Source organism: Amphiprion ocellaris, chromosome 15 (assembly GCF_022539595.1).
Source record: "Amphiprion ocellaris isolate individual 3 ecotype Okinawa chromosome 15, ASM2253959v1, whole genome shotgun sequence".
In the NCBI taxonomy this organism is placed as follows: Eukaryota; Metazoa; Chordata; class Actinopteri; family Pomacentridae; genus Amphiprion; species Amphiprion ocellaris.
In genome coordinates, this window is record NC_072780.1 from 13,956,212 (window position 1) to 13,979,919 (window position 23,708).

At 40.5% G+C, this 23,708-nt stretch overlaps 1 protein-coding gene across 23 annotated transcripts in view; it reads left to right on the plus strand.

The window, feature by feature from the left end:
* Positions 1-23,708, plus strand: part of adgrb2 (adhesion G protein-coupled receptor B2) — a 226,936-nt gene that overhangs the window by 128,536 nt on the left and 74,692 nt on the right. For all 23 annotated transcript variants that reach the window (XR_008604242.1, XM_035949388.2, XM_035949386.2 and 20 more), the window contains 8 exons: positions 4,069-4,175; positions 5,188-5,382; positions 5,836-5,904; positions 6,361-6,469; positions 6,798-6,944; positions 12,734-12,821; positions 13,680-13,782; positions 20,037-20,080. Coding sequence is in view for 22 of the 23 variants with exons in the window: in XM_035949388.2 (XP_035805281.1) it covers positions 4,069-4,175; positions 5,188-5,382; positions 5,836-5,904; positions 6,361-6,469; positions 6,798-6,944; positions 12,734-12,821; positions 13,680-13,782; positions 20,037-20,080 (862 nt within the window). In the remaining variant the exon portion in view is untranslated. The remainder of the gene's footprint in view (positions 1-4,068; positions 4,176-5,187; positions 5,383-5,835; positions 5,905-6,360; positions 6,470-6,797; positions 6,945-12,733; positions 12,822-13,679; positions 13,783-20,036; positions 20,081-23,708) is intronic.

Consider the following 23,708-nt stretch of genomic DNA (forward strand, 5'->3'; position numbering starts at 1 on the left):
CTTTAGACAAAAGAACTCTTCGCACATCTATTTCATGAGAGATGTGCATTGGAGAGAGACGAGTATATCAAAAAGACAGCCTGAGCGTATTAAAAAACAGACTCCCACGTAGAGTCTAACTTGCAAAAATGCATTTACTTATCACATTTCGATGCAAGACCTTCATCAGGCAAATGGTTTGTTACAAAGCCGGCTTAAATGAAGAGTGCCTGTAAGTCTGCAACCAATCTTACCTGCATAATATAGACAAGCAGTAATCTCACATATCATTCCACCTAATGACAACTTCCAACAACATGGAGAAAGTTAAAAAATGAACGCACTATAAAGTATCTAACAATCATTACTGTACCTGCAAAAAGCCCACGCTCCAAATGGCATTTCCAAAAATCCTATACATCTCCGAAATCTAGCAGATATACAGTGTACAACAGAAGTGAGTGCACCTCTATTCGATTACTTAAATGTCAAATGATTCAAAATTGTATCACTGCTCAATAACGACATTTTTTTCCAAGTTGACAAGTAATATAAACCAATACTTTAGATTCTAAAGAATTGTTGTTTTTTTTATTCAGTTTAGAAGACTATATTGAACATCCCAAAGTTTAAAGTTGGTGCAACAAAAGTGAATACCCCAGTGATTACTAACATGAAATTATGTAAACTTGTGACTTCCAAGCAGCCCAGTGGTATGAACGTGATTTAAAATGACCTGTGAATATTTCTACAATCAATTCTGAGTTCTGGACCGATCAGCTGTGTCCACCTGCATGTTTGCATCAGATCCAGCTCTGAAAAACAGACATTTATATGCTTCAGAGATAGCACTTGGGTTATCAGTTAAAATCAGAGGTTTTTGACAGCCCAGATAATGTGGAGGACCGTGTATCACATCAACCTCTAAGAACGAAATGCAAGAAAAAGGAAGCAAGAGTTGCTTGGTTTTAGGCACAAAATTGGAACATTAAACTTTGCTACAGATCTTGTAATGACAGAGTAAGATAAATGTGCTAAATTTGGCCCAGATGGTGCCCACCCTTCTTGGACTCCCATAGTGAATGCATGGTCCTGACAGTGAAGCTCAGAGGGGAGAGTATGATGATTGGGGCCAGCATGTTTACATAGGAAGTCTGGAAGATGACATTTATGGATGGCACCGCAAATACCTGTGGATATACCAAAACGCTTGCTGATGAAATGACTCCCAGTCTGCAGAAGCTTTCCCAAAGACGAGTATTCCAGCTTGATAACAATCCAAGGCACACTGCCAGAATCACACAAGACTTTCTAAAGAAGAATAAAGTGAAGACTATGACCTGACTGAAAATGTCATCTAAGTTGAATCCGATAGAACACCTTTTGTTGGATTTTAAAGAGAAAGTTCGAGCAGCCCCTGAAAATCCCTTCAGAATAGCACATCTTCAGAACATCTCTTCGGAAATTTCAGCAACACTAATATCCTCCACACTGAGGAAGTTGGAATTAGAAGTAAAGGTGGACATATGGAGCCTTGAAAAGAGTAAAAGATTTGAATCTCAGTAATGAAAGGTGCAGTAACTTTCACTGTATTGAGTTCCTACTGCATTTTGAGTCATTTGATGTTGTACAAGGGTCTACTCCCTGTTGTATACTGTAATTAAATGAACCTGCAGGGATACATTTACATGGTAAGTGAAAAAGAGCATTGATGAGAAGTAGGATTTTTCCTAAAAAAAAAAGTTTCATAAAACTCCAATCTACAAATACTAATTACTTATGGTGAAAAACAGTAATCACATTTGCCTCTACCATGTCAGAACTGTATACATTAAATTAAGTTACTATAAATAGATCCTGCAGGCCTCCAGAGGCAATCGCAATGGGAAAAAGTACACATATTAAGGAGATTACGTTTAACTTAGCATATAGTAAAAGGTTGACATCAGTAATATATTTACATCAACGATAAATATATTCAAGACCATACCCTGTACCATATGTAAATACGGTAAACATTAATGTCTGAAAAATTAATCAGTGTAGACATTTGTACATGGATGAAATCAACAGTTTATATCAGTGAATAAACCTGATAATATATGCACATATTCATATCACAGACTGTCTGGTCAAGGAATCCCTTGAGTTAATTTTTCGTCAGGAAGGACATTCAGAAAACATCCGTCCATTATCTGTACACTGTTTAATCCTCATTAGGGTCGCCGAGGGGCTGGAGTCTGTACCCGGCTGACTTGGGGCGAAGGCTGGGAAACCAGGTGGGACGCAAACCGGGGGATCTTCTAGCTGCAAGGCAACGGTGCTAACCACCGATCCACTGTGCAGCAATAAAATTCAGAATTCAGAAAACAATCTAGCAAATTATATACACAAAAAATATTCAATTTAATTGGTCACAGGACAATACAAAGAAATGATGCATCATTTAGTCAGTTAGGAGCCAAAGTTTGAAGAGTAAAAATCTAGTAAGCCTCACACTGTTGGAGAATTTTATATGATCACCATCTCCGGGTGACAAGTTTGAACCCACAGACACATGATGAAGAGATGCCATGGTGGTTATCATTGAAATGCACAGCAATGGGAAAATCCTGATCGTTTTGCCATATTGTGCTTTCGAGCCCACTGATTACTTTTGTTGTCTGGTGTTTTTTCCAAAATATGCAGTCCGACATTGGCAGTGTACCGTATAGATCATATGTGTGAATACACAGCTGATGACATTGGTGATGGACAATATTTTTTGTCATGTGGGGATTAGAAAAATGATTACTTTCCATGGTGTTACTGCACTGTGCATGATTGCCACGGCAATAGTTTCCATTGGGAATAGGGTGCAAAACATATCTGTATTACGTGACTGGATTTCTCCCTCTGGTCTCCTGTGGGGAACATGAATGATGATTACAGACATACAGCAACTCCCTACTTAAGATGGCTTCTCTTTGTCACAAACCATTTGCCTGATGAAGGTCTGCCGCGTCGCAAAAAAAAAATTGATTTTTATCAAGATAGACAGTGTGCAGGAGCCTTTTTGTTCGAATCATGAATCTACATTAGCATGGAAAATGGAAAACATCCAATAGAGACTACAGAGTGTGTTACCTCCATAAATGTACATTAACAGCAGATACACAGCCTGAGCAGAGCTAGATACAGAAAGAGAAAAATAAAGAAGGTCTTAAATTCCCATATTCATGTCTGAAGCCTAGAAAAATCTTTTTTTTTCTAAAATTTAATTGCTGTTTTGATACACACTTCCAACTCATGCATTAACCAGCATATGCACTTAATTAATACAGCAGAGGTGTCCTGCTTGAATATAGTCAAACCTTATGTATATATTACTTATCACTGTACTTTCAATCTGTGCTGACATTCTCAAACCACCAGACCTTTACTGTGAACTTCCATTGGCACTTCAGAATTTAAGCCACTACTACGGCATTGCCTCTGGCATCAACATGCTTGACAGGATCCAGTAGCCTGCAAGTGAACTTTACAGCCTAAAGCATGTCACATTTGATCTTAAATCAAAGTGTCGCATTTAATTAACTGAAACTTTACATTTAATTACTATGTCAATCTACGACTGATTAAAAAAAGAGAGAGAAACACTTTTATTGTTCATATTTATTTGGTTTAAAAGGTTTTGTCTTGATGAACTATTTTGGCAGCGTTCACTAGTTTATCTTCTGCCTGTAAAGTGTAGGCTGCCAAACACTGGAGAACTGCCACTATGAAACATCTTGTAGTTGTAACAATCCCAACAATTTACTCCACGAAAAGGCACATGAGCAAACTTGACCTTTATTTTAGTGTTTTATAAATGGCAATATTGTTCCCAGTGTCTAAATAAAAAATCCATTGAGCAGTCAGAATGTGCATTTTATCCCAAACTGTATGATAAATGGGAGTACACAGTTTCAGAATTTACATTATTTGTTTGTTTGGTTTTTTTTTTGCAAGTATGAACTTTACTCTGCATTCACAGCAGTTGTTCAGATTTGATTAGATTTTTAGATTTGTTGCGTTCTCTATTAAATATTTTTCTCTTTTGTTTTCTAGGATCTGCTAGTCGTCGTTGTATGCTGGACAATAATGGAGTTGCTTTCTGGGGTCCTCCGAGCTTCGCCAGATGCATCTCACTTGACTATAGATATTTACATTTATCTGTAAGTTCCTTTTCAACAAATAAGTACTGTTGAATTCAGAAACCCTTTCTACTGATTATATTTTCTATAATCTCCAGCGACAAGTAAAAATAATGTCTTTGTCAAGTAATTGCAGTATTACTTTCAATCATGACTCACTTTCATCATGTTTATCTGTGTCTTAAGTGAGTTTAGGAGAAAGTGAAGAAAGGTTTTCACAAGTTCTTCTGGAATTTACACCTTTATACCCGTAATGTACCTCTGTGCAACTTTCTGTTTTTTTTCAAAAAGTTTTCTCAAAATAGAGGAGTGTCTTTACTCGAGGCTTGCTGCTATCTCTAATTAGCTTTTCCAGAGTTTTGCACTCACACTTATCAATTAATGAATATGGCTAATGAATGTGTTCATCAGCGAGACTGTTTTCCTGCTCTGTGAACTTCAACCTTTTCCATCTACTCGATGATGGCATAAGGAGATGAGGGTCAGGGATTGTGCGTGACGGAGCTGATTGCACTGTTAGCTTCTGTTCCAACCTTTCATTAACACCAGGAGTCAATAATTAATTCTCTGTGATTGCTGTTATCTTCTGTTCTTCCAGTCTCTCTTGCTCTGCCTCTCTCTTTCTCTCTCTCTCCCTCTGCATTTCATATTCACACAGTCTTGCTTTGTGTATCTCTTTCTCTGAAATGATGAGATCCAGTTTCTGCCTGAAAGTACTGCTATATATGTGTGTGTGTGTGTGTGTGTGTGTGTGTGTGTGTGTGTGTGTGTGTGTGTGTGTGTGTGTGTGTGTGTGTGTGTGTGTGTGTGTGTGTGTGTGTGTGTGTGTGTGTCTCAGCTCACATTCAAAATATTAATGTGATTCCTTTGTCAAAAACACAGTTGTGGTTGTTTGGTCTTGCTGTTTTTTGTCACTTTTTTCCAGCTGCTTATTTTGAGCAGCAACACGTGCATCAGTAAGTGCCAAAGGGCATTTAATCGTCAGGCAGACATGAAACCCTTCTGAATTTCTGTCTCTCTCTACACGTTGTAGTTACGAGAGCATCTCGCGAAGGGTCAGAGGACCCTGGCTGGGGAGGGCATGTCTCAGATCGTACGGAGTCTCCTGGAGCTCTTGCAGAGGAGGAGCTACTACAGTGGCGACCTTCTCTTTTCCACGGAGATCCTGCGAAATGTGACGGACACCTTCAAAAGAGCAACCTACATCCCAGCTCCCGACGACGTGCAGGTAGAGCGCAGAGCCTCTGAGACAAGTCGCAAACCATACAAATCACTGATACAGTCTCACCCACACACCGCTACACTCGCTACACCTTGAAATTTATTCAATGTAGAAGTTCCACTTTCTACTGCACAGGGTGTGCATGACAATGAACTGGAGCTGCACAGTTGCTATGGCCTCAAAGGGGGATTTTTAGCAGTGTTTTTCTCTTTTCACTGCCTGTAAGAGGGAGCAAAATGCTGCTGTCTCACTCAATCATTTGACGGAGATTTTTTTTTTAATGTTTTACACTATGCCTGTGTATAGAAGTCTACTGTACTAGAACTGACAGAGAATTAACTGCAGTATTGCTGCAGTGCTAGCAGCTGGTAGGTTAGTAGAGGTGAATGTAGGTTAAAAGTTAGTTTTGAGGTGACAATTCTGCTTTAACAAGTGAATACCTGTTTGTTTTGTGTGTAGAAATTCTTCCAGATAGTCAGCCTCATGTTGGACATTGAAAATCTAGAGAAATGGGAGGATGCTCACCAGGTAAAGCTTTTTATTTATCATAATGTGTGGTGATGTGTTTGCCTGTACACACTTATTTAGCATAATTAGTGGTGCCCACTGTACCAAGTGTCTTAAATGCATGCGAGTACATATGTGGATGTGTGTGAGGGTGGTTGTGAGCACAACATATATTGTCTTTTTACTGCTAGGGTCATAAAAGCACACCTGTTCACAAAACACAATGGCTACCTGTTAATTAAACTGGCTGTTTGTGTGCGTGTCCTTGCACATTTGTTTGTGTGTGACCCAGCTTGGTGCCCTTGAGTTGAGGTGTGTTTACTTGCCATCTGGACATTATAAACAAGCAAGAAAATATGATATTTTATCCAGCGTAATTACATTTTACAGCCCTGAGACACATTCAGTGGCCTATATAAAGCAATGAATAAACATTTTTCATTGGGCACCTTTTCTTTTGCATCCCGCCATCCACAGGTCGCTCCCGGTGCCGCTTTGCTGATGAGGATATTAGAAGATTTCATTCACCTCATTGGAGAAGCCCAGAAGCCTTTTCAAAGTTTTCTAGTGGTTACCAACAATCTCAGTAAGTGTCACACAATGCTGAGACCTTATAGCGCGTGAAAGAGACAGTTTTTACACCATTAACGTTCAGTGATATTACTTATCTGTGTATCATATAGAGTTAAGGTCAGAGTTTGAGTGTGAATTTTTTTCCATTCTTTCAGCCTCAGTCAGATTCAGCCAAGATGTTTATTTACTTAATTTAAAAATTAATGTGACCTTTCAAGGTGGGATTTTTGCTTTCATTCTTTTAGTTCTTCTTACTTACCTTTAAACAGTGGTCTTTGCTAAAGCCTCAGTTTTCCTCTGCAGTGAGTTTCAAGTGTTTTTGGTTTCTCTCGTTTATCCAGTGATAACCATCCAACGAGAGCCAGTGTCAGCAGTTTCCAGTGATATCAACTTCCCCATGAAGGGCCGGAGAGGAATGAAGGACTGGGCCAGAACAGCAGAAGACAAGCTTTACATCCCTAAAGAGGTGTTCACCATCCCAGCCGAGGGTAAGCAAACTAACACACATATCCGGTGGCCAGTTTTGGTCCAAACTTTGGGCTTTTTTTGAACTTATCTCTACTACTCATTGCGTTAAGTGGTCACATCCAGTCTGTATACATAACACACAAGATCCATTGTATTAGTTTTGAGGATTTTTCGAGTAACAATTGTTTTCTAGCCCCGCAAACATGTATACCAGACTTAAAGGACCGTAGTTGTCATTCTCACTGCCATTCTTGGATCTTAGACATATGACATCACCCCACTCATTGCTTTCTTTGACCAAGGTCAGACCGTATCAGCAACAAGAACTGCCTCAGTATAAATGCCCATACTCAGAGAGTATGTCATTGTATCATATAGACAGTTTCTTGAGGATGTTAAAGGGTAACACTGAGAAGGACATGGGTTATAAAGAGTCCCTGGAAGGTTTTCAAGTAGATGCAGGTCGATCATCTGGAAAGAAATGTGCTGAAATTCAAGTCCTGATACAGTTTAGAAAATTTTGCAACACCGGATTGTTAAATTCTGCCAGTCTTAACTATTATCTTATTTAATTCCACTTTGTTCCCAGTAAACTGCAAGAAACATGAAAAGATATTGTCCAGATACACACCAGGAAATCAAAAAGGGGCAGAAAACAAGATGATTTTAGAATGCACTTGAGCTAAAGTTGTAACGGGGACACAAAGGATATAAAAATAGGAAGGCAGAGGTTCATACTAGATAGTATAATTACTGAGGCAGATATGATCCACTACCAACAAAGGCAAAGGTTACATCCCACAGGAAATTACACTGGCAGTCTTTCTGTCTGGCACCTCATCCCTTACCCCAAATAAAGTTCAGAGAGGCTGCAGGCCAGGAGTGCAGAGCTCCCTCCGACCTCTGAACTCGCACTGATGACACAGACTCTCTTTGATTGGCGTTCAAGACATCCTGTATGCTAGACTCAATCTCTCTATTGTGCACAGTACAATATGCTCATTTTAAATCCTCTCACACTTGATATGTTATGGAACCTGTTTATGATTTGTCTGTAAGTTTTTGTGTTCAAGTTCTTTCCCCACATTTTATAGAAGAGTAAATGTAGGTATCGGAAAGGTTGAATACTAGGGTGTTTGTTAGGGCTGTTCAGTGCTGCAGCATGTTTTCTTCTTTACAATTCTCCATTTGTCATGTCTTTCTGTTTCATTTTGCAGCTTGTTATGGTTTATTCTCACCACCATCTTGCTGGGTTTATTTTGTGTCCTTTACCCTCATAGTTTGCCGTGGTGGATATTATGTATCTCGTGGTGCTTATTGTGCAATAAAAGTGACCAGCTGCATCACATTTACACTGGGATTTTCTCATACGATATTCAGCACATGCCATTGCCATTTTAGCATGCGCTATTTGGTAAATTGTTTCACCCAAGCCGCGTATTGCCTCATAAGTTAGGACGTTATTAATACTCTTTTGCCCCTGTGGGAACTCTGCCTCTTCCCATTGGCAGTCCAGGAGTTGAGATCTTCAGTTGATTGCTATCGGTTTGTTTGGTTCATTTACCCCGTAATGAAAGCCTATTTCAGATGGACAGCTTAAACATGCTCATAAAGGCCCATCGGTACCTTTGTGTGTACACGTGCACACACTGGCGCACATACACGCAGCCAATTGATAGGTTCATGAATTGCTTCGGTGGGCAGAGGCTGGGACTGTTCTTCACTGATTTTCGAGGTGACAAACTCCCTCTCTCCCACGGCTGCCCTTTTTTTTGTCTGGCCAACACACATACAGACAGCACACTGTGTTACGCTGCCTAGATCCAAACATACAAGTCAGGAATGGCTTCATATTTCAAATGCCCCATTGTTGGTACATGAACACGGCAATGCATCGTTAACGTTTAGGCATAACTCAAGCAAGAACACAAACCACATGAGCTCTACACTCTAGTAACGTGGGCAAGATTGACCTTTGCAGTTTTACCTGTTACTACGCAGAATTTCAAATTGTGAATCAGCAAGTTGTGCATTTTTAAGAGAATACAGAAGAGTATTTCCCAAGATATCCCACTTGTCCTTAAAGAGTAACAAATGTGAAGAATGGTACAACTTTCATACCTGCACAGCAAAGGACAATTCCATTTTATTTTAACCTGATGTATTTCTTATATAAGTGGCTATACCAGCTGCTTGGGTTGTACCGTTGCCACCTACTTTGAAGCCATTCAGACAAACAGGACTCCCACAGAACAATGTATATTGGTGCAAGCCTCTAGTTGCTTTCAAAATAAATAGGATTTTTACATAAATCATTTAGCGCTTGTCTCTGAGCTTGACTGGAAGCAAACACAGAATATAGTTGCGTGAAACTTCCATTATCATAACTGCATTAGGGATTTACAGGGAAACTCAATAAGCTAATTGCTATAGCGGATTACGCTTTGGAATGTTTTGAGGTCAATTGATTTCACTTTGATGGTCAACTGCATTCATCCTAACTTGAGAAAACTGACAAGTGGCTAAATCCACTGGAAGAGGAGACATGAAAGGTGGAGGCATAGATGAAAGGGCCAGATTCATCCTGAAAGACATTGTTTCCTGGGAAGCTGGTGGTCTTCCTGGAGTTACAACTTTCTGCAGAAGGAAAACCTAGCGGTAGACCTGTTGATTCAAGATTTATAAAGATACATGTGTCTACGATGAAGATTAATTCCAGCGTGAAAACTATAAGAAACGATTTTGCAACACTTACTGAACTGTTGTCCTGGACACTTTTAATTTGGTGAGCAAAGGCACTGCTCATTGGCAAGAAATGTGAATGCAATGCTGGGTGAGGGATTAGAAAATGTCTGTCCCATCAGCAATAAACATTAGCATCTGATTGTATTGCTTGACCCACTATGAGCCAAAATTACAATGGTAACTGTTCCAGGCAGCTGCTTTCAGTGAGTATTTTTGGATCTTGGACAGCACATCTGCAAGTGCTATTGGTCTTGTCTTCTTCTTGGTAAAAAAAAAAAAAAAAAAAACTAGACGTGCATATTTCCTATAACTACTGGCCCAAGAAGTGGCTTGATTAGTTAGAAATTGTTGCATACATTATATTTAATTCAGAGAAAAAGAGTAGGAAGCGAGAAATTATATGAGAAAGTTAATATCACTGTGTGAAAGTTGTCCATCTTCTGTGTCATGTACACAGTGGCGACAAAAAAGTAGCAAAACTGCAGAAGAATCCTGGAAGAGAGAAAAAGAGTGACTCACAAGGAGCTGCTAGGATGGCGTTTTTGATCTTTGATTAAACCTGTAAATTATGGCTTAGCATCAACTCCAAGCATATCTTTTCCTGATAAACGGCACACTAAAGTTCACAGCTGGTGACTGGTGGTTTGCCATTTTGCCGGATTACTGCTTGACCACCAATCATCTAGATGTTCAGCAAGGGGAGAGTGCCGAAAAGTGTGTTCATGGGAAATTAGAGTTTTGTGATTGAGTGCTTTTGTGGCATTAATCATCCTTGAGCACTGGAGCGCCACCCCCTCACATACTGATTTACCATTTACCCATAATACACTGACTCTCTCATTTGCATGCCTTTGCAGACACTGTCCAATTAGGATCCATCAAACTCACAGGCTTTCTCATGCTGACTTTGATCTGTTTTTTGCCTCCTCACAGTTTCGAAATTGCCTTTTTTCCCCCCACTGTCGAGATCTTTTTGTCTCTTCTTCCTTCTCCTCGTCGACTGTCTCGCACAGCTATCTCTCTTCCCGAGTATTACCTCTCAGGCAGCAGGCAGACAGATTTTGGATGAGTCACCCAGTACGTCTGATACCATCAGCCCCCTCTGTCTCCTCCTCTCCCCTTCTCTCTCTGCTGATGCTCATCCATTGCTTCTTGCAGCCTAAAAGGGCAAAGGAGGGAGTGGCATCTCTCAACATGAACTCTTTCCCTCATACTTTTCCTCTCTGCTTCCTTTTGCCTCCCCTCACTTGAGACAAAGTGACATTTACAGAGGGACACTCCGTCTCCTTGGGAGCCCCTGCTCTTTTTAGTGAAAGAACAGTGAATAGAGTGATGGGAAGGCAAAGGGGTTGTAAAGAAGGACCATTGAAGAGGGTGGTAAAGTTGAAAAGTGGGCCGGTGAATAGCAACAACAGAGGAGGATAAGAGGGGCAAGTGCTCAGGAGGGCAGAAAGAAAGGGGATTTGAAGCAAGCAGAAAGAGAGAGAGTAGCAAGGACGTTGTGTAAAGACGTCTGAAACACCAGCAAATGTTTAGCGCGTGCTGCAGTGAAGGACTTGGTTTTTGAAACGAAGCTTCTGTAGTACAGCAGGTCTAGCTGGGCCATAAGCGAGCTACTAGCTGCTCAAAGGCAAACAAATGTACACAAACAGTGTCTCTGCCCACACAGAGTGTGAAACCAGGATCTAGCATCTGACTTACTTTTACATCTCGGAATCATAATAAGGCTGGAATATGTAGCTGTCAAATCCTTCAAGAAGGCACTGCAATTCACTGACTACCTGTTTTGATATAGACAGCAGGGCATTTGTTAGTGATACATAAATAAATGAAGCTGAAATTGCAGATTGATGAGATGTTTGAAATCATTGCTTGTTTGCTTCACCACCTAATAAATGCATTTATTCGATCGATAAAAGGTTGGCTCAGATTTAATTAGTCCTAAATTGCAGCACTCCAGCCTAAATATTAAATTATTAGGCTTAAAAGTGCCTAGAGAAATTCGGGGTTTTGCTTTTAACCCTCTGAACTCCAAAGAGTGTTTTTTCTCTTGCCACAATTCTTCCACCTCTGTGGAAGCAGCACAACCTTGGCTTCTCTGCAGTCTGAGAAAGTTCTAGTGACATAAATCATAAAAATGATAAAGGATACTTGAATTTGTTTCATTATTTATTTAATGTAAAATTGCTAAAACCTTTAATCAAATTTTTCCATGCACCAACAGGTGTTACCAATACTTAACAAATGGTGGTTATATATGCAAAAGGTATTTTGCTGCTTTTTTTTGGATGTTTAATTTGTTTCCATGCCTCCTATCTGTTCTGTTTAAACACTGTCTGCAATTCAGCCCAGTTTAACTAAAGACACCTTGTCAGTTTTTGTCACATGCCTTTTGGTTGCAAGTGATTCAGTAATGAATTTATCGTTTCAAATTTGGAGAACAGCATTGTTCTGTTTAGGGAAAACATTTTATTTTTGATAAAAATTTAAATGAAACATATAAAATGAAATATTTTGAGTGAAATGTTGCCATTTTGAGCTTAGATTTTAGTAATTTTCCTGGCAGAACTGCAAGCCACAGATTGTCAATTCAAGGATGTGGAAAGTTTCTGAGTTCTGATACGTGATGGGATTTTGGCAATTCTTTTGTAAAGATAACATGATTTTTAAAACTGCTGGTGGGTTTTGAGCTAAACTGTTTACCTACATTGGTATACCTTCCTGTATCTCCCTTATCAACATACAATCTGCTTATGTCATATTCTTGGTCATGTTCTAAATTTCAATTCAGGGAAATGACCCATTTACCTGTTTATTTGATCTTTTTTAAACTTAAGATGGGAAACATGAATTATTTTTGGTTTTCACTCTTTTTACGCTGTTCTCGCTTCTCCAGAAATGTCTTTGTTTTCAGTGTTCAGCAGCGTTTTGCACACGATGACAAGGGATACACAGCATTAAAGTATTGATGGATTGGTACATTTATAATTCATCTTGAAGGTGTTCCAGCCAATCCAGAGCATCTCTTTGGTCTGATCAGTTACAAAATGTTCTTTTCTTTCAGAGACAGAAACGGACTCGGAATCTACAATGTACTATGTAATCGGAGCCATCTTGTATAGGACACTGGGTGTGATCTTACCTGCACCAAAGTGAGTATATAGCTATTCTTTATTTTTTGTGAGAACTTTATTTCACCTTCTTATTTTCTTGTCCTTTCTTTTACCTTTCTGATACTCTTTTTTTCCAGCACTTTGTCTGACTTTTCTTCTCCCTTGTATTCGCTTTTATTTTCTTTCATCTCTATTCTCACTACCTTTCATTTCGGTGGCCTTTCTTCTGTAGCTCCTTCCCTCGATCTCATTCCAGACTCCAATCCTGCCTTAGTCTCCTTCTACTATCCTCTCCGTTACTTGTCCTCTCTCCTTCTGTCTGCTTGGTTGTCAGATTTCTTTTAGAAAGTACATTCCCTCTGTGTTTTTTCCTTTCTTTTGTACTGTCATTGTATTTTTGGAAGTGTACAGTGGGCTAAGAATTGTTGCGGGCCTAATGGGTCGTGAAACATACCTAGAACTTGCAAAAATAAAATTTAAAAGAAATTAGGAGGTTGTCAAAAGGTTACTGTGATACGGTGTTTGCACTGGCCCCGGGCCCTTTTATTCAGGTCAGCGCTCTTGATTGTGGATGAGCTGGATCTGTTAAAACCCTTTTCTCCCTGTAGCTGTGCTGAATGTTAATAGGTCCTGCATTCTGTTTTTACTAAAGCACTCTTTTTTGATTTCCATCTTCCTCGTTAGCTTTTTTTGTGTGATACTTTTGCAAATACACTCGAAAGCCCTCCGAAACATGGGACTGATCTGAGTGCATGCATGTATACGAGAAACAGAAAGAGCTCATCAGCACTTTATATGTCATTATTGAAAATCAAAGGCACAATCTGAGCCCAACTTGAATGTGATGCAAAATTATCCAAAAATAATACTCATTTGTATGTGTTTGCATCTCTGCAGTCCCCCTGCGGTGATCAATTCCAAGATCCTGACTGTGACAGTACGACCGGAACCGCAACCCAGTGAGCCCATGGTGGTGGTGGAGCTGTCACCACTTTTAAATGTAAGTAAACTAAAAATCAGACTTTCTTTTTTATTACCTAACTGCAGGACCCATGCTGTTTTTAGGCAATACAAAACTGGCAGCTCTTCGGGAGCCTGTTGTATGGGAAATATTCAGCATACCCACCATTTAGATTCATGATATGGCTTCAATATACTTAACTTCCACAGTCAGTCAGGCTAAATGGTCGCTCAAAGTTGACTATCAGCTCAGTAAGTCAACCCGGGGTTTCTGAAAATGGCTACAAGCGCATTCACATGAATGGAGTGGAGTTGGCATCAGATGACCTGATGTAAACATGAAGAGGTCTAGAGCTGCACATTTCTCACAGCAAGAACAAACTAGAATCCTAAACCAGTATGAGGAGTTTTTAAAATATAGTACAGGCTAAAAGCAGCACGACTGCTGCAGCCAAAGTCAGAAAGCAAAGCTGACCAAAAACTCTGATTTTATGACTGCAAAATAACTAGGCTTGTCAATTTCACTGTCCTACATTGCTTAGATGTGGGCTTCTTATTCAATATTAAAGATTCAGTTTTAATTATCATCGTGTGTCACAAGATTTTTCAACAGAATTGCAGATTTAGTCAATTTATGCCCCAAAATACTTAAAAAAACACAGTTATTTTTAAAGAATAACTAATGAAGTTGTAAAACTCTAACTATTTTCCTGGTTATGTGAAGGATGAATTCAGTAATCTCACATTCAGTCTCCTTGTTATTGCATGTTAGACAGTAGCTGCAGCCCTGGTGGTTTTAATGGTTTTGTGAGCAAGTAAAGAACAAATGTAAAAACATCATTCAAACCGATAAGTAGAATCACTGCAAATCGTATAAGGTCAACAAGGAGGAAATAAAGGTTTAATGTTTTAATCAGGTTCTGCTTTAGGATTTTATCGCTCTACAAAGGCCTATAGAGCAGTGGAATGGATTTGAACTCTCTTGCAGCAACTCCAACCTTCTCCATTTACTCTCTGCTCATCGAGCTCTGCGAGATCTTCCAGGAATGGTTATTCTGTTTTCCATAAGAGAAGCAGGTGTTTAGCATTCATCACCATGGCGATGTACCCTGGTAATAAACAAACCACCGTCATAGTTCTGAAAAAACCTGAGTTTAAACCTTGAGTTGACATCGCTAACCTCAAATCCTGCTTTGTTGTACAAGCTTCAGGGCAATCAGGTTATTTTTCAAGAAAATTAGGAACTTTCCCTCTTTTTTTATCATGCAAATGTAGCCAATCACCACAGACAACCTCTCAGAAAATTCACCTTATTTTCCTGGAAATATCAATGTAGGCTATATTGGACAAAAATGTAAATTATTTCAAATGAAGTACTCTCAAATGAAAGACTTAGTTTTTTTTTTTATTTTTTATTTTATTTTATTTATTTCTTTCTTTTCTTTTGCACTTGTAGATTGAGCAAGTAGTGGGTCAAGAAAATACATTTGTTTAAGGCTTTAAAGAAATCCTCTTCTCCCTGCTGACCCATGTTTCCGGAGTTCAGATGAAACAGAAAGTGCTGCATGCTATAAAGCGCCACAGCGCTCGGTGAATTGCCTGAATAAATGCAGACCTTTTTGACTTCTTTATATCGCAGTGTCTCCTGATACCTATTCGGTTTATATTACAGTGAAGTGTGTTATTATAAACGACTCGTGGGGTGTCTTCAGTGGAAAGGACTAAGTGCTGGTTTAATGAGAGGCACGCTTCACGACCTCAATAAGAAGTGGGTTTCATTAGCCATTCTGCTGCCTAAAAGGTGGGCACAGTTTTGAAAATAATGTTGAATATTTAATTGTTCTCTCTAGACAACACAAATAAACGTGCATATATATGTACGCACATGCTAAAAATTCCCCAATGAAATCAGTCTCTTGCTGCGTCAACCAGGACCTAAGGGTGTTTCATTAATGAGACTTTGTATTCATTCTCCATCCCCCGCTACTCCATCTCCCTGCTTTAAAGCGCTGATTCATTACATAATAATGGCATTTCCTTTATATGCCTCTATCTTTTATCTTCCTATTATTCTGCTTTTGAACACTTTTGGCAGAGCAGAAGCCGCTGCAGGTTGCACACCCTCTGTCCAGAGGATGATGTCTTAATGCTGATCCTAGCATGCTGCTCTGTACTACTAGCTGGAGGCTCCCGCTGAGGACAGGCTCGTCTCTGGCACACAGCATAGCACTTTGCTAGGACAGTGGACACAGGGCGAGATGCTGCTGTGCACAACCCGAACCAGTGCTCTCTAATGATTTAGAATGACTCTTCCCTAAGTCTTGGTAGATTCACAAGAGATCAACTGAGAAAAGAAGATACCCTGGCTTCCACATATTTATATAATCTTCGTATATTCCACACATCAAAAACGCTTAGTCCTACATTCTCTATTTTGAACTGCGTCTTTACTCTGAACTATTATCAAGAGAAATATGTGATGTGGAAATTTAATTAATGCTACACTGTGAAATGAATACATATCTCACACTTAGCAAGAGAATCACACGACTTCAGAAGATGCAAGTGATTAGAAAAATATTAATTTGGGTTTTTTATGATTTTAATTATGGGTTTCACTTGATATGGAACCACTACTCATGGTCTTAATCATAGCCACACATATTCATTATTGCTACTTGTAATTAATTTTGGTTTTGGCAACTCCTAAATATAGGATTTAAAAAAAAATAAATTCTGCTGTGTCTTTAATACATTAGATATATTGTATTTGTAGTAGGACTGCATGAAGGTAACAAAATCCAACTTAAAACATCTCTAAATGATATAGTTAAAGGATACTAGCTAGTTGTTTTACCGAGATTAAATATATCTCAGTACTGTCTCTTTCAAATCCAATCCAAATTGGAAATTTAGTTTAAACTGTACCAAACAAAATAAAGGTTAAACATAATTACTCAGTTACTTGCTGCAAAACTCAACTACACACAAGTGTTAATGCACAATTGTGGTTTTACCAACTCCTAAATACAGGACTTTAAAAAGAGAAGAAATTTAGCTGTGTCTTAAATAAGTAAAATAGATTGCATTTGTAGTAGAGCTGTACAAGAGATAACAAAATCCAACCTTCAGACAGAGACACTTTGTAAGAAATTTTCTTTGAAAATCACAATAAAATTTTTGTAGATGTAGTTGCTGGTATTTTACTTTATTTTTACAGTGTTACAATTGCAAACTGCTTAAAAATTTAATAAGTGTATAAGTGATTTCAGTACTCCACAGTAGTAAGTGAGCTTATGGTTGAATGCTGTGACTAGACTTGTCAGTGATAAATAGATGTTTACCACTATAATTGCCATCAATGACAGTCTTGGTTTTTGGCTCCAAAAAAACTCCCAGAAATACCAGATTCTATAGTTTTTAAACATTAAAAAACACACACACAAACACACACACACACACACACACACACAAAAAACCAAAAACAGTACACTACTGTTCGAATTTGGCTGCATTTTTGCATTTTTTTGCTCTGTTTTGTTTTCAGCAGCCAAGGTGCTAGTTCTTTCACAGACAACTAGTGTATCCAAACACTGTTACTTTAAAACCCTATCCAAACAGGGTATTTGGTTCAAACTAAACCAAACAAAATGAAGGTTAAACATAATTACAGCTACATTTTCTACTTATCGGTGACTCCCCCACAAAACTCTACTGCACACAAGCATTAATGTACACACGATAAATATTATATCTTCAAGAGTGCCAACTCTCCTGCCATGCTCCTCAGCTGTGGTTGGTGTCGACCTTGGCCAGTGTAGAAACATCCAACTCCTGAAGCAGTGGCGTTGGCAACAGCTGCCTCAGGCCTCGCTCTCAAAGGGGAGTATGGGAGCCCGGTGCAGGGTCATGTCTTCACTGAGAGGACATCTGCTCCAGTCAGATTCCTCCATGCATTTCCCTGGTGCCCTCGTGTGTGTGTGTGTTTGTGTGTGTGTGTGTCTTGTGTGTGGTGAGTCAGAAGCAGGAGGCCAGAAAGCCCCATATCCCTACAGTAGACCAGCGCACCATATGCCAAGTATTCCCCTACAACCTCCTCCCTCCTCCTTTAGCCATCCTTCATGTAGCTTTTGCAATCATAATAGGCAGCTTTAGTTAGCTTTACAGACCTGAGCTATGAGCCTTCCTGGTAATATCCCTGTAATCTAGGTTACTTTCATCAGTCAAGAAGCACCACCCTTGCTGGTCCATTTCATTGTGTGAATCTATAATATTTGATATGAAATTGAAAGGCTTTTAAGACTCCCCGAACCAGTGCGGTCATGTTCTGTTACATTAGTTCATTTAATTTTATTAGCTGAGCACATTCACAGCTGTTATTCTTCACCATATGCGGGGAAGAAAAAACCGCTGTTCCTTTGAAAAGAAACAAAAAGAAGACAGAGCTTTTAAGGTAGATGTCATTATTGCTGTCCACAAATGCGACAGAATCACAGACACATGTTGCTCCCTTTGAGAAGCCTCCGGTGAGCAGACGCTGCCGTTATGCAAGGCACTAAAGAGGAGGCAGACATCGTGGGAGTACACAGGTGTCACTCCTGCTGTAGCGAACAGTCGGGCACGGCGCTCGCTGATTGATAGCTGAATGCTAACAGAGCTCGCCGCGCTAATGCACGCCCAGGGACATCTGATGTCGGCGACGGCGGCCTACGTGTGAGGCAGAACAAAGCGCTGTCATCCATCAATCCGTGTCACCTCGTCTCTGATCCTCTGTATATAAATGTTGCATCATTCCGTCCTTTCAAGTCCGGTACTGCAGAGACCAGTGATTCATTGGAGATCAGTTATGCCTTGCCTTTGGAGGAATAAATCCTCATAGTGCAGATTTTGAAAGTTTTTTTTTAGCTCATTTAAAACACTATTGATTATCAGAAGAAGAAAAAAAAACAAAAAGTTTGCTCCTCATTCATGAAGAAGTAATTTCTTGAAATTATCCCCAGGCTGCAGTCAGTCTTGTGTGAACATCATCCCTTTAATAATGGACACAGCAGTCTGGCTGTGGAGTTACTGCTATAATCCCCTTTGCCATAGGGGGGAGCTCAAAGGCAAAGTGCGTAATGCAGGACTCAGGAAGGACCAACAGACTAGTACAGAGAGGGATCCATTTTCCTCTGCATCAGCCCAGTGGAAGAAGTGGCATTTCAGCTATGGGTGATTAACTGCAGGCCTGACCACTCTTCTCTGAAGAGCCCAGAAAGTGTAGTGGATAGTTGATTCTCTCCAGCTGGGATCAGAGTTGCTCAGTTTGTCTGCCCTTTGTGTCTTTTCATTCTTTTCATTGAGGAATAAATGTAAAAGAAACTGAAAATTTGATCCAGACCAGACAGCTATAAAGTTCACCTAAACCAGAATCCAATCCTTATCAAATGAGGCATACAGGTTGAAAGGGCACCGGAGATCCATTTAAAAGTAATCAATGCAGATATCACTGAAGATCACCGCTGGAACAAGTTGTGATGAGTCAGTTAAAGATATTGATCCTCTGATTCATTCACTGATTGAGTCGTGGCAAGTCTTCCTTCACCACTACGCGCCGCTGAGCTCTGATTACCACAGGATTCACCTGCCATTTGACCCCAACAATTGGCTGTTAGCTCCAGCGAGTCGATGGATTAAGAATGAGGAGACAGCAAATCATGTACGTTTAGGCCCTTTTGAGAGACTATCTCGCTTTTTTTTTTTTACAGATTTAACATGCTTTGCACTTACTTTGGTGACACTCTGAAAGGGCCACTTCTTTATTTCCCTAAACTTGTTTTTTACTGCTTCGTAGCTGTTTACATTTACTTCGCTACTTCCCCCTCTGGTTGTACTTAAGGAAAGGATTTGAATGCTTTTTCTGCTGCACGATGTTTATGACCCCAACTTGCTGCATATTATTGTCCATGAAATGGCTTTTCTTTTGTTGTTTTTAATGCTCTCGATTCATGGCTCCGCACACCTTCCCTCTTTCTGCAGCAGCATCAGCTATTAACTACTCCGTCCTCTGACAATGACTCGTTCTCCATCTCTCCCTCCTGCCGTCTGTCTCAATCCTTCTCTTTCATTGTCTGTTTACCTCTCTCCATTGGCCATGCAGCATCTTTCTCTTTCTCCTCTGGCAACGCGCTATTCTGTCTTCTCCCTGCCTCCCTCTCTCACTCATCCTCTCGACTGGCAATAACAGCTTATCTTCTCTCCCCCCTCTCCTCCTCCCTTCTTTCTCCCCCCTCCTCTCCCCTCTGTGTCTTGCAGGGTACATCGGATCCTCAGTGCGTTGTCTGGGACTACGGCAACCCGTAAGTTACATTCAGATGCTCTCGCGTGCATGTGTTGGTGTGTACAGTGCAGAAATACATGTGCCCGTCAGAGTGCGCGTCGATGTGTATCTGGTGTGCTCTGGCGCCCAGTCGGATTCATTTTATTAATGAACTGAGAACAGTCTAATGAAGTTCTCGGTGTTGGTGGTAATTAAATTACTCACTGAGAACAAACACAATTCTCTCTGTGCTGCTAAGAGTTCAAAAGTAACATTGCTCAGAACTCCTCCGTGGAGCCGCTTGTCTTTGTTGCTGTCCCTCTTTTTCAGTCTCTACCTTTTCTCGCACCACGTTGGAGGTTTAATTTGCTCGTCTTTATTCTACTGTGGGAATTCAGTTTAATGTGGACAATGCAGTCGCAGGACATCGCTGTCCTGAAGTGTTAGTCTCTACTTAATGGGCTTTTTCTCATTTGTAAAAGTAGGCCACTGACTTTTTCCCCTGAATAGTGGACCAGCTAGTGAGCTACATAATGTAAGCCAGCACAATTGATCATGCTGGTATTGCCATTAACCCACATAGTGATTGACTTTTGGTCAATAAAGGAGTTAAACTTGTTCAGAGCCATTAAACCAGGCTTTGGTTCCAGGTCATTGTCTGATTGCACTGTAATTATTGCAAACCACTGTCTTTGAATGGCCTATATTCAGACTCCATCCTGTCGCTCAAACATGTGTAAAAGCTGCCTGGAGGACATTTACAAGCAATGTTTTTTTTTTTTCTTTATAATTGAGCAAGTGTGACGGGGTTATACTATCTAGAAAGCATAGGGAGGAAGTATTGGGGGGCTGAGGTCAGTGTGGTTAATTGACCAAAAAAATATGGGACATGCTGTTAGGTTTAGGCCATTAATTATTTATTTGAGTCATTTTATTAGGAAAAACAATGAAGTTGAACAATGGATGAAACACGAAATCTCTTCTACAATTATGCGCTTCCTATGGACATTTTCTCTTCTTTTCGACATATCATTCTTTACTCAAGGTCTTCTCACTTGCTTGTACTACAGCTTGTAACCTTCTCACGTCATCTTGGTCAGAAAATGAAGTTCAAACTTGCCATTATTCTGTGCACTTTCAGGATCTGACCTTGCTGGTGTAGAGCTTGTACTTGACAGTTCACCTACGAGCAGTTCCATGATAGCGGAGCAAACTTAATCTGATTACAAAGACTCTGAGATACCTTTAAATGCTGCACAGCAAGTGAATAAGTGTGACCTTGAGTGGGGATTGGTTTGTCGATTGCTTCAGTGTTGTGTTAATTGAGAATGCAACTCTGGCAACATTGCATATCCTTCAAAATGCATTTGCTAATACAGATAAGTTGTCTATGAATGTAATTTTTATCAGAAATATTTGACACATGATGCACCAACAGAGCCAGTGACTCACTGTCTCGTGTGACAACAAGGTGGAAAAATTCTGGTCAGCTCGACTCCCCCCTCGAGATTACATTAGTCTATCCAGTTCTAGGGCAGTGCTTTCCAGTGAATAACTCAAACAATGGGAGTGCAGGTTCGCAGGGAGAGGATAAGGCATTGTAACTTATCAAACTACCCCCCCCATCAAGGTGGGAGAGGAACAATGCTTGGCAAAGTCAATTAAGTAGCTGACAGATTACAGCTGCAATCAAATTAAATTTGCAGACATGACGAGGGCAGGGAGCCAAACAGAATGCAAAGTGGCAATGTGGCAGTGATGACTATCAACCAAACATACCCAAACTGGAAGGAATGTGGAAAACATCCAAATGTGTTTGCCAGGGATCAGGTAACATGTTTACAGACATACAGAGAGGAGGACACAAACGCACGTCCCTGCCAAGTTAATACACCGGCGTGCAAGAGGTGTAGCCTATAATTAAATCTACTATGCTGTATGGATTGTTTTGATATCCTGTAGCAAGCAACACAAAACTACAAAAAAATAATGTTCCAATTGCAATCACTGAAGCTAGCTGGGACCACCAGCAAAATTTTAATGCTCATGTCAGCCGTTCCTGCTCTCCTGAATTGACTGCGAGAGGCTGCTCATGAGATCCATGGGTTGTTTACATTCTGAGCTAATGCACAGATTTCAGCATATCAGGGTAAACAGCCTCGAGTCATTACAACATCCTGCAGAGATGCTTTTAGTTAAAGGGTGTGAGGCTGTGAAACACAAGAAGTCGAGATTTCACTGCAAAATCTCACGATCACGTGCGAAATGTACACCCATGCATGCAAACACCTGTAAATCTTGCATGCAGAGATGAGGACAGGGACCGAAATAGCGCGTATATCCAGTATATCCTGACTCTGCAGTGTCGGTACTTCAGTCCTCTACCATTTGTTTGTTTGTGCCAGGCAGCAGATCTTGACTGGAGCTGGGCATGAGCACGGCATTGATATGGACAGAGAACATGTTGTACAAAGCAGCCGTTTGTTTGCTGGAGGATATCACCTCTCTCAACCTGGCTGTCTCTCCAACTGAGCCACAGGCTTTGAGGGGTTGAGCACGAGGCAGACAAGAGGTGGAGAAAGTATAGATAGCAGTGTGGAGAGAGGGCAGACACGGCAAGCAGTTGAGCCAGACAGCGGCAGAAAAGAAGTTCAGCTCCGAGATAGAAAAAAAGAAACTTTGCCGCTCTGCAACCTGTATATGGAGCCTATATTTAGTGCATAACGATGCATTTACATTTGAAACAGATTATTTTCTCTGTGTGTAATTGTCGAAATGCACACATGTGCAATGTACACTTTACTTGGAGATTACGGATCACACGGAGGCTCATATCTGCAAAGCTTATTGTCATCCCCATCACAGCTGCGTGTGATTTGAAGCAGCGGTGTTCTGTTTAGAAGTCTGCGAGCGATTTCAGCAGTAGCTCTCTCTCTCAGCTGGCTAAGTTGGCCGACAGTTTGTGGCACTCACAGTTCATCTCAGTATTTATGTGTGAGTGTTTATTTATTTATTTTGCCCCTAACAGGCCCATATGTCGGTGCCATCTGCCCACCCAAATCGTTGAGCTTGCCATCCCTCCCTGTCTTCCCCCGTGCCTGTCCCCCCCTGCTCAACCAACTCTCAACCTGTTTTCATTTGCCTCGCCGGCTCGAATAGATGCCGTTATGTTTAGCGCTCATAAAAGTTTTACGGGGTTCAAACCTGCAAGCTCAGGTTAGCCAACGAAAAGGGAGGCTGTTAGCAGTAAAAATACACATTTTCTGAACGTGTACAGAGGTATACACGGCACTAGAATGAAAGAAGAAGTTGAGAAGACTGTCTTCATGTTGTCATCTTTGTCTATCTTGAATCCTCACTTGATACTCTCTCCAAAGGCCTCGCTTTCTTTCCTTTCCTGCTGTCTCTTACTGTCTCTCTATTCCACTGGAAATGGTGATGGGTGTTCTACTTGTCTTTGCTGTGGTTCCTGACCTTGCCTCTGGCATCTCTGTGCTTTGACCCTCGCTCTGCCTCGGTGTGGGATATCTAGCCGAACCCCCACTGACACACACTCACTCTACTGAGAAGCACGTTTCGCCTGTCTGGTGCATTATGGATTACTGTTGCTCCGTCAGATTGTTGAAAGATTTGCTGGCGTCTATAAAATATACATTGCACTGCTCAAA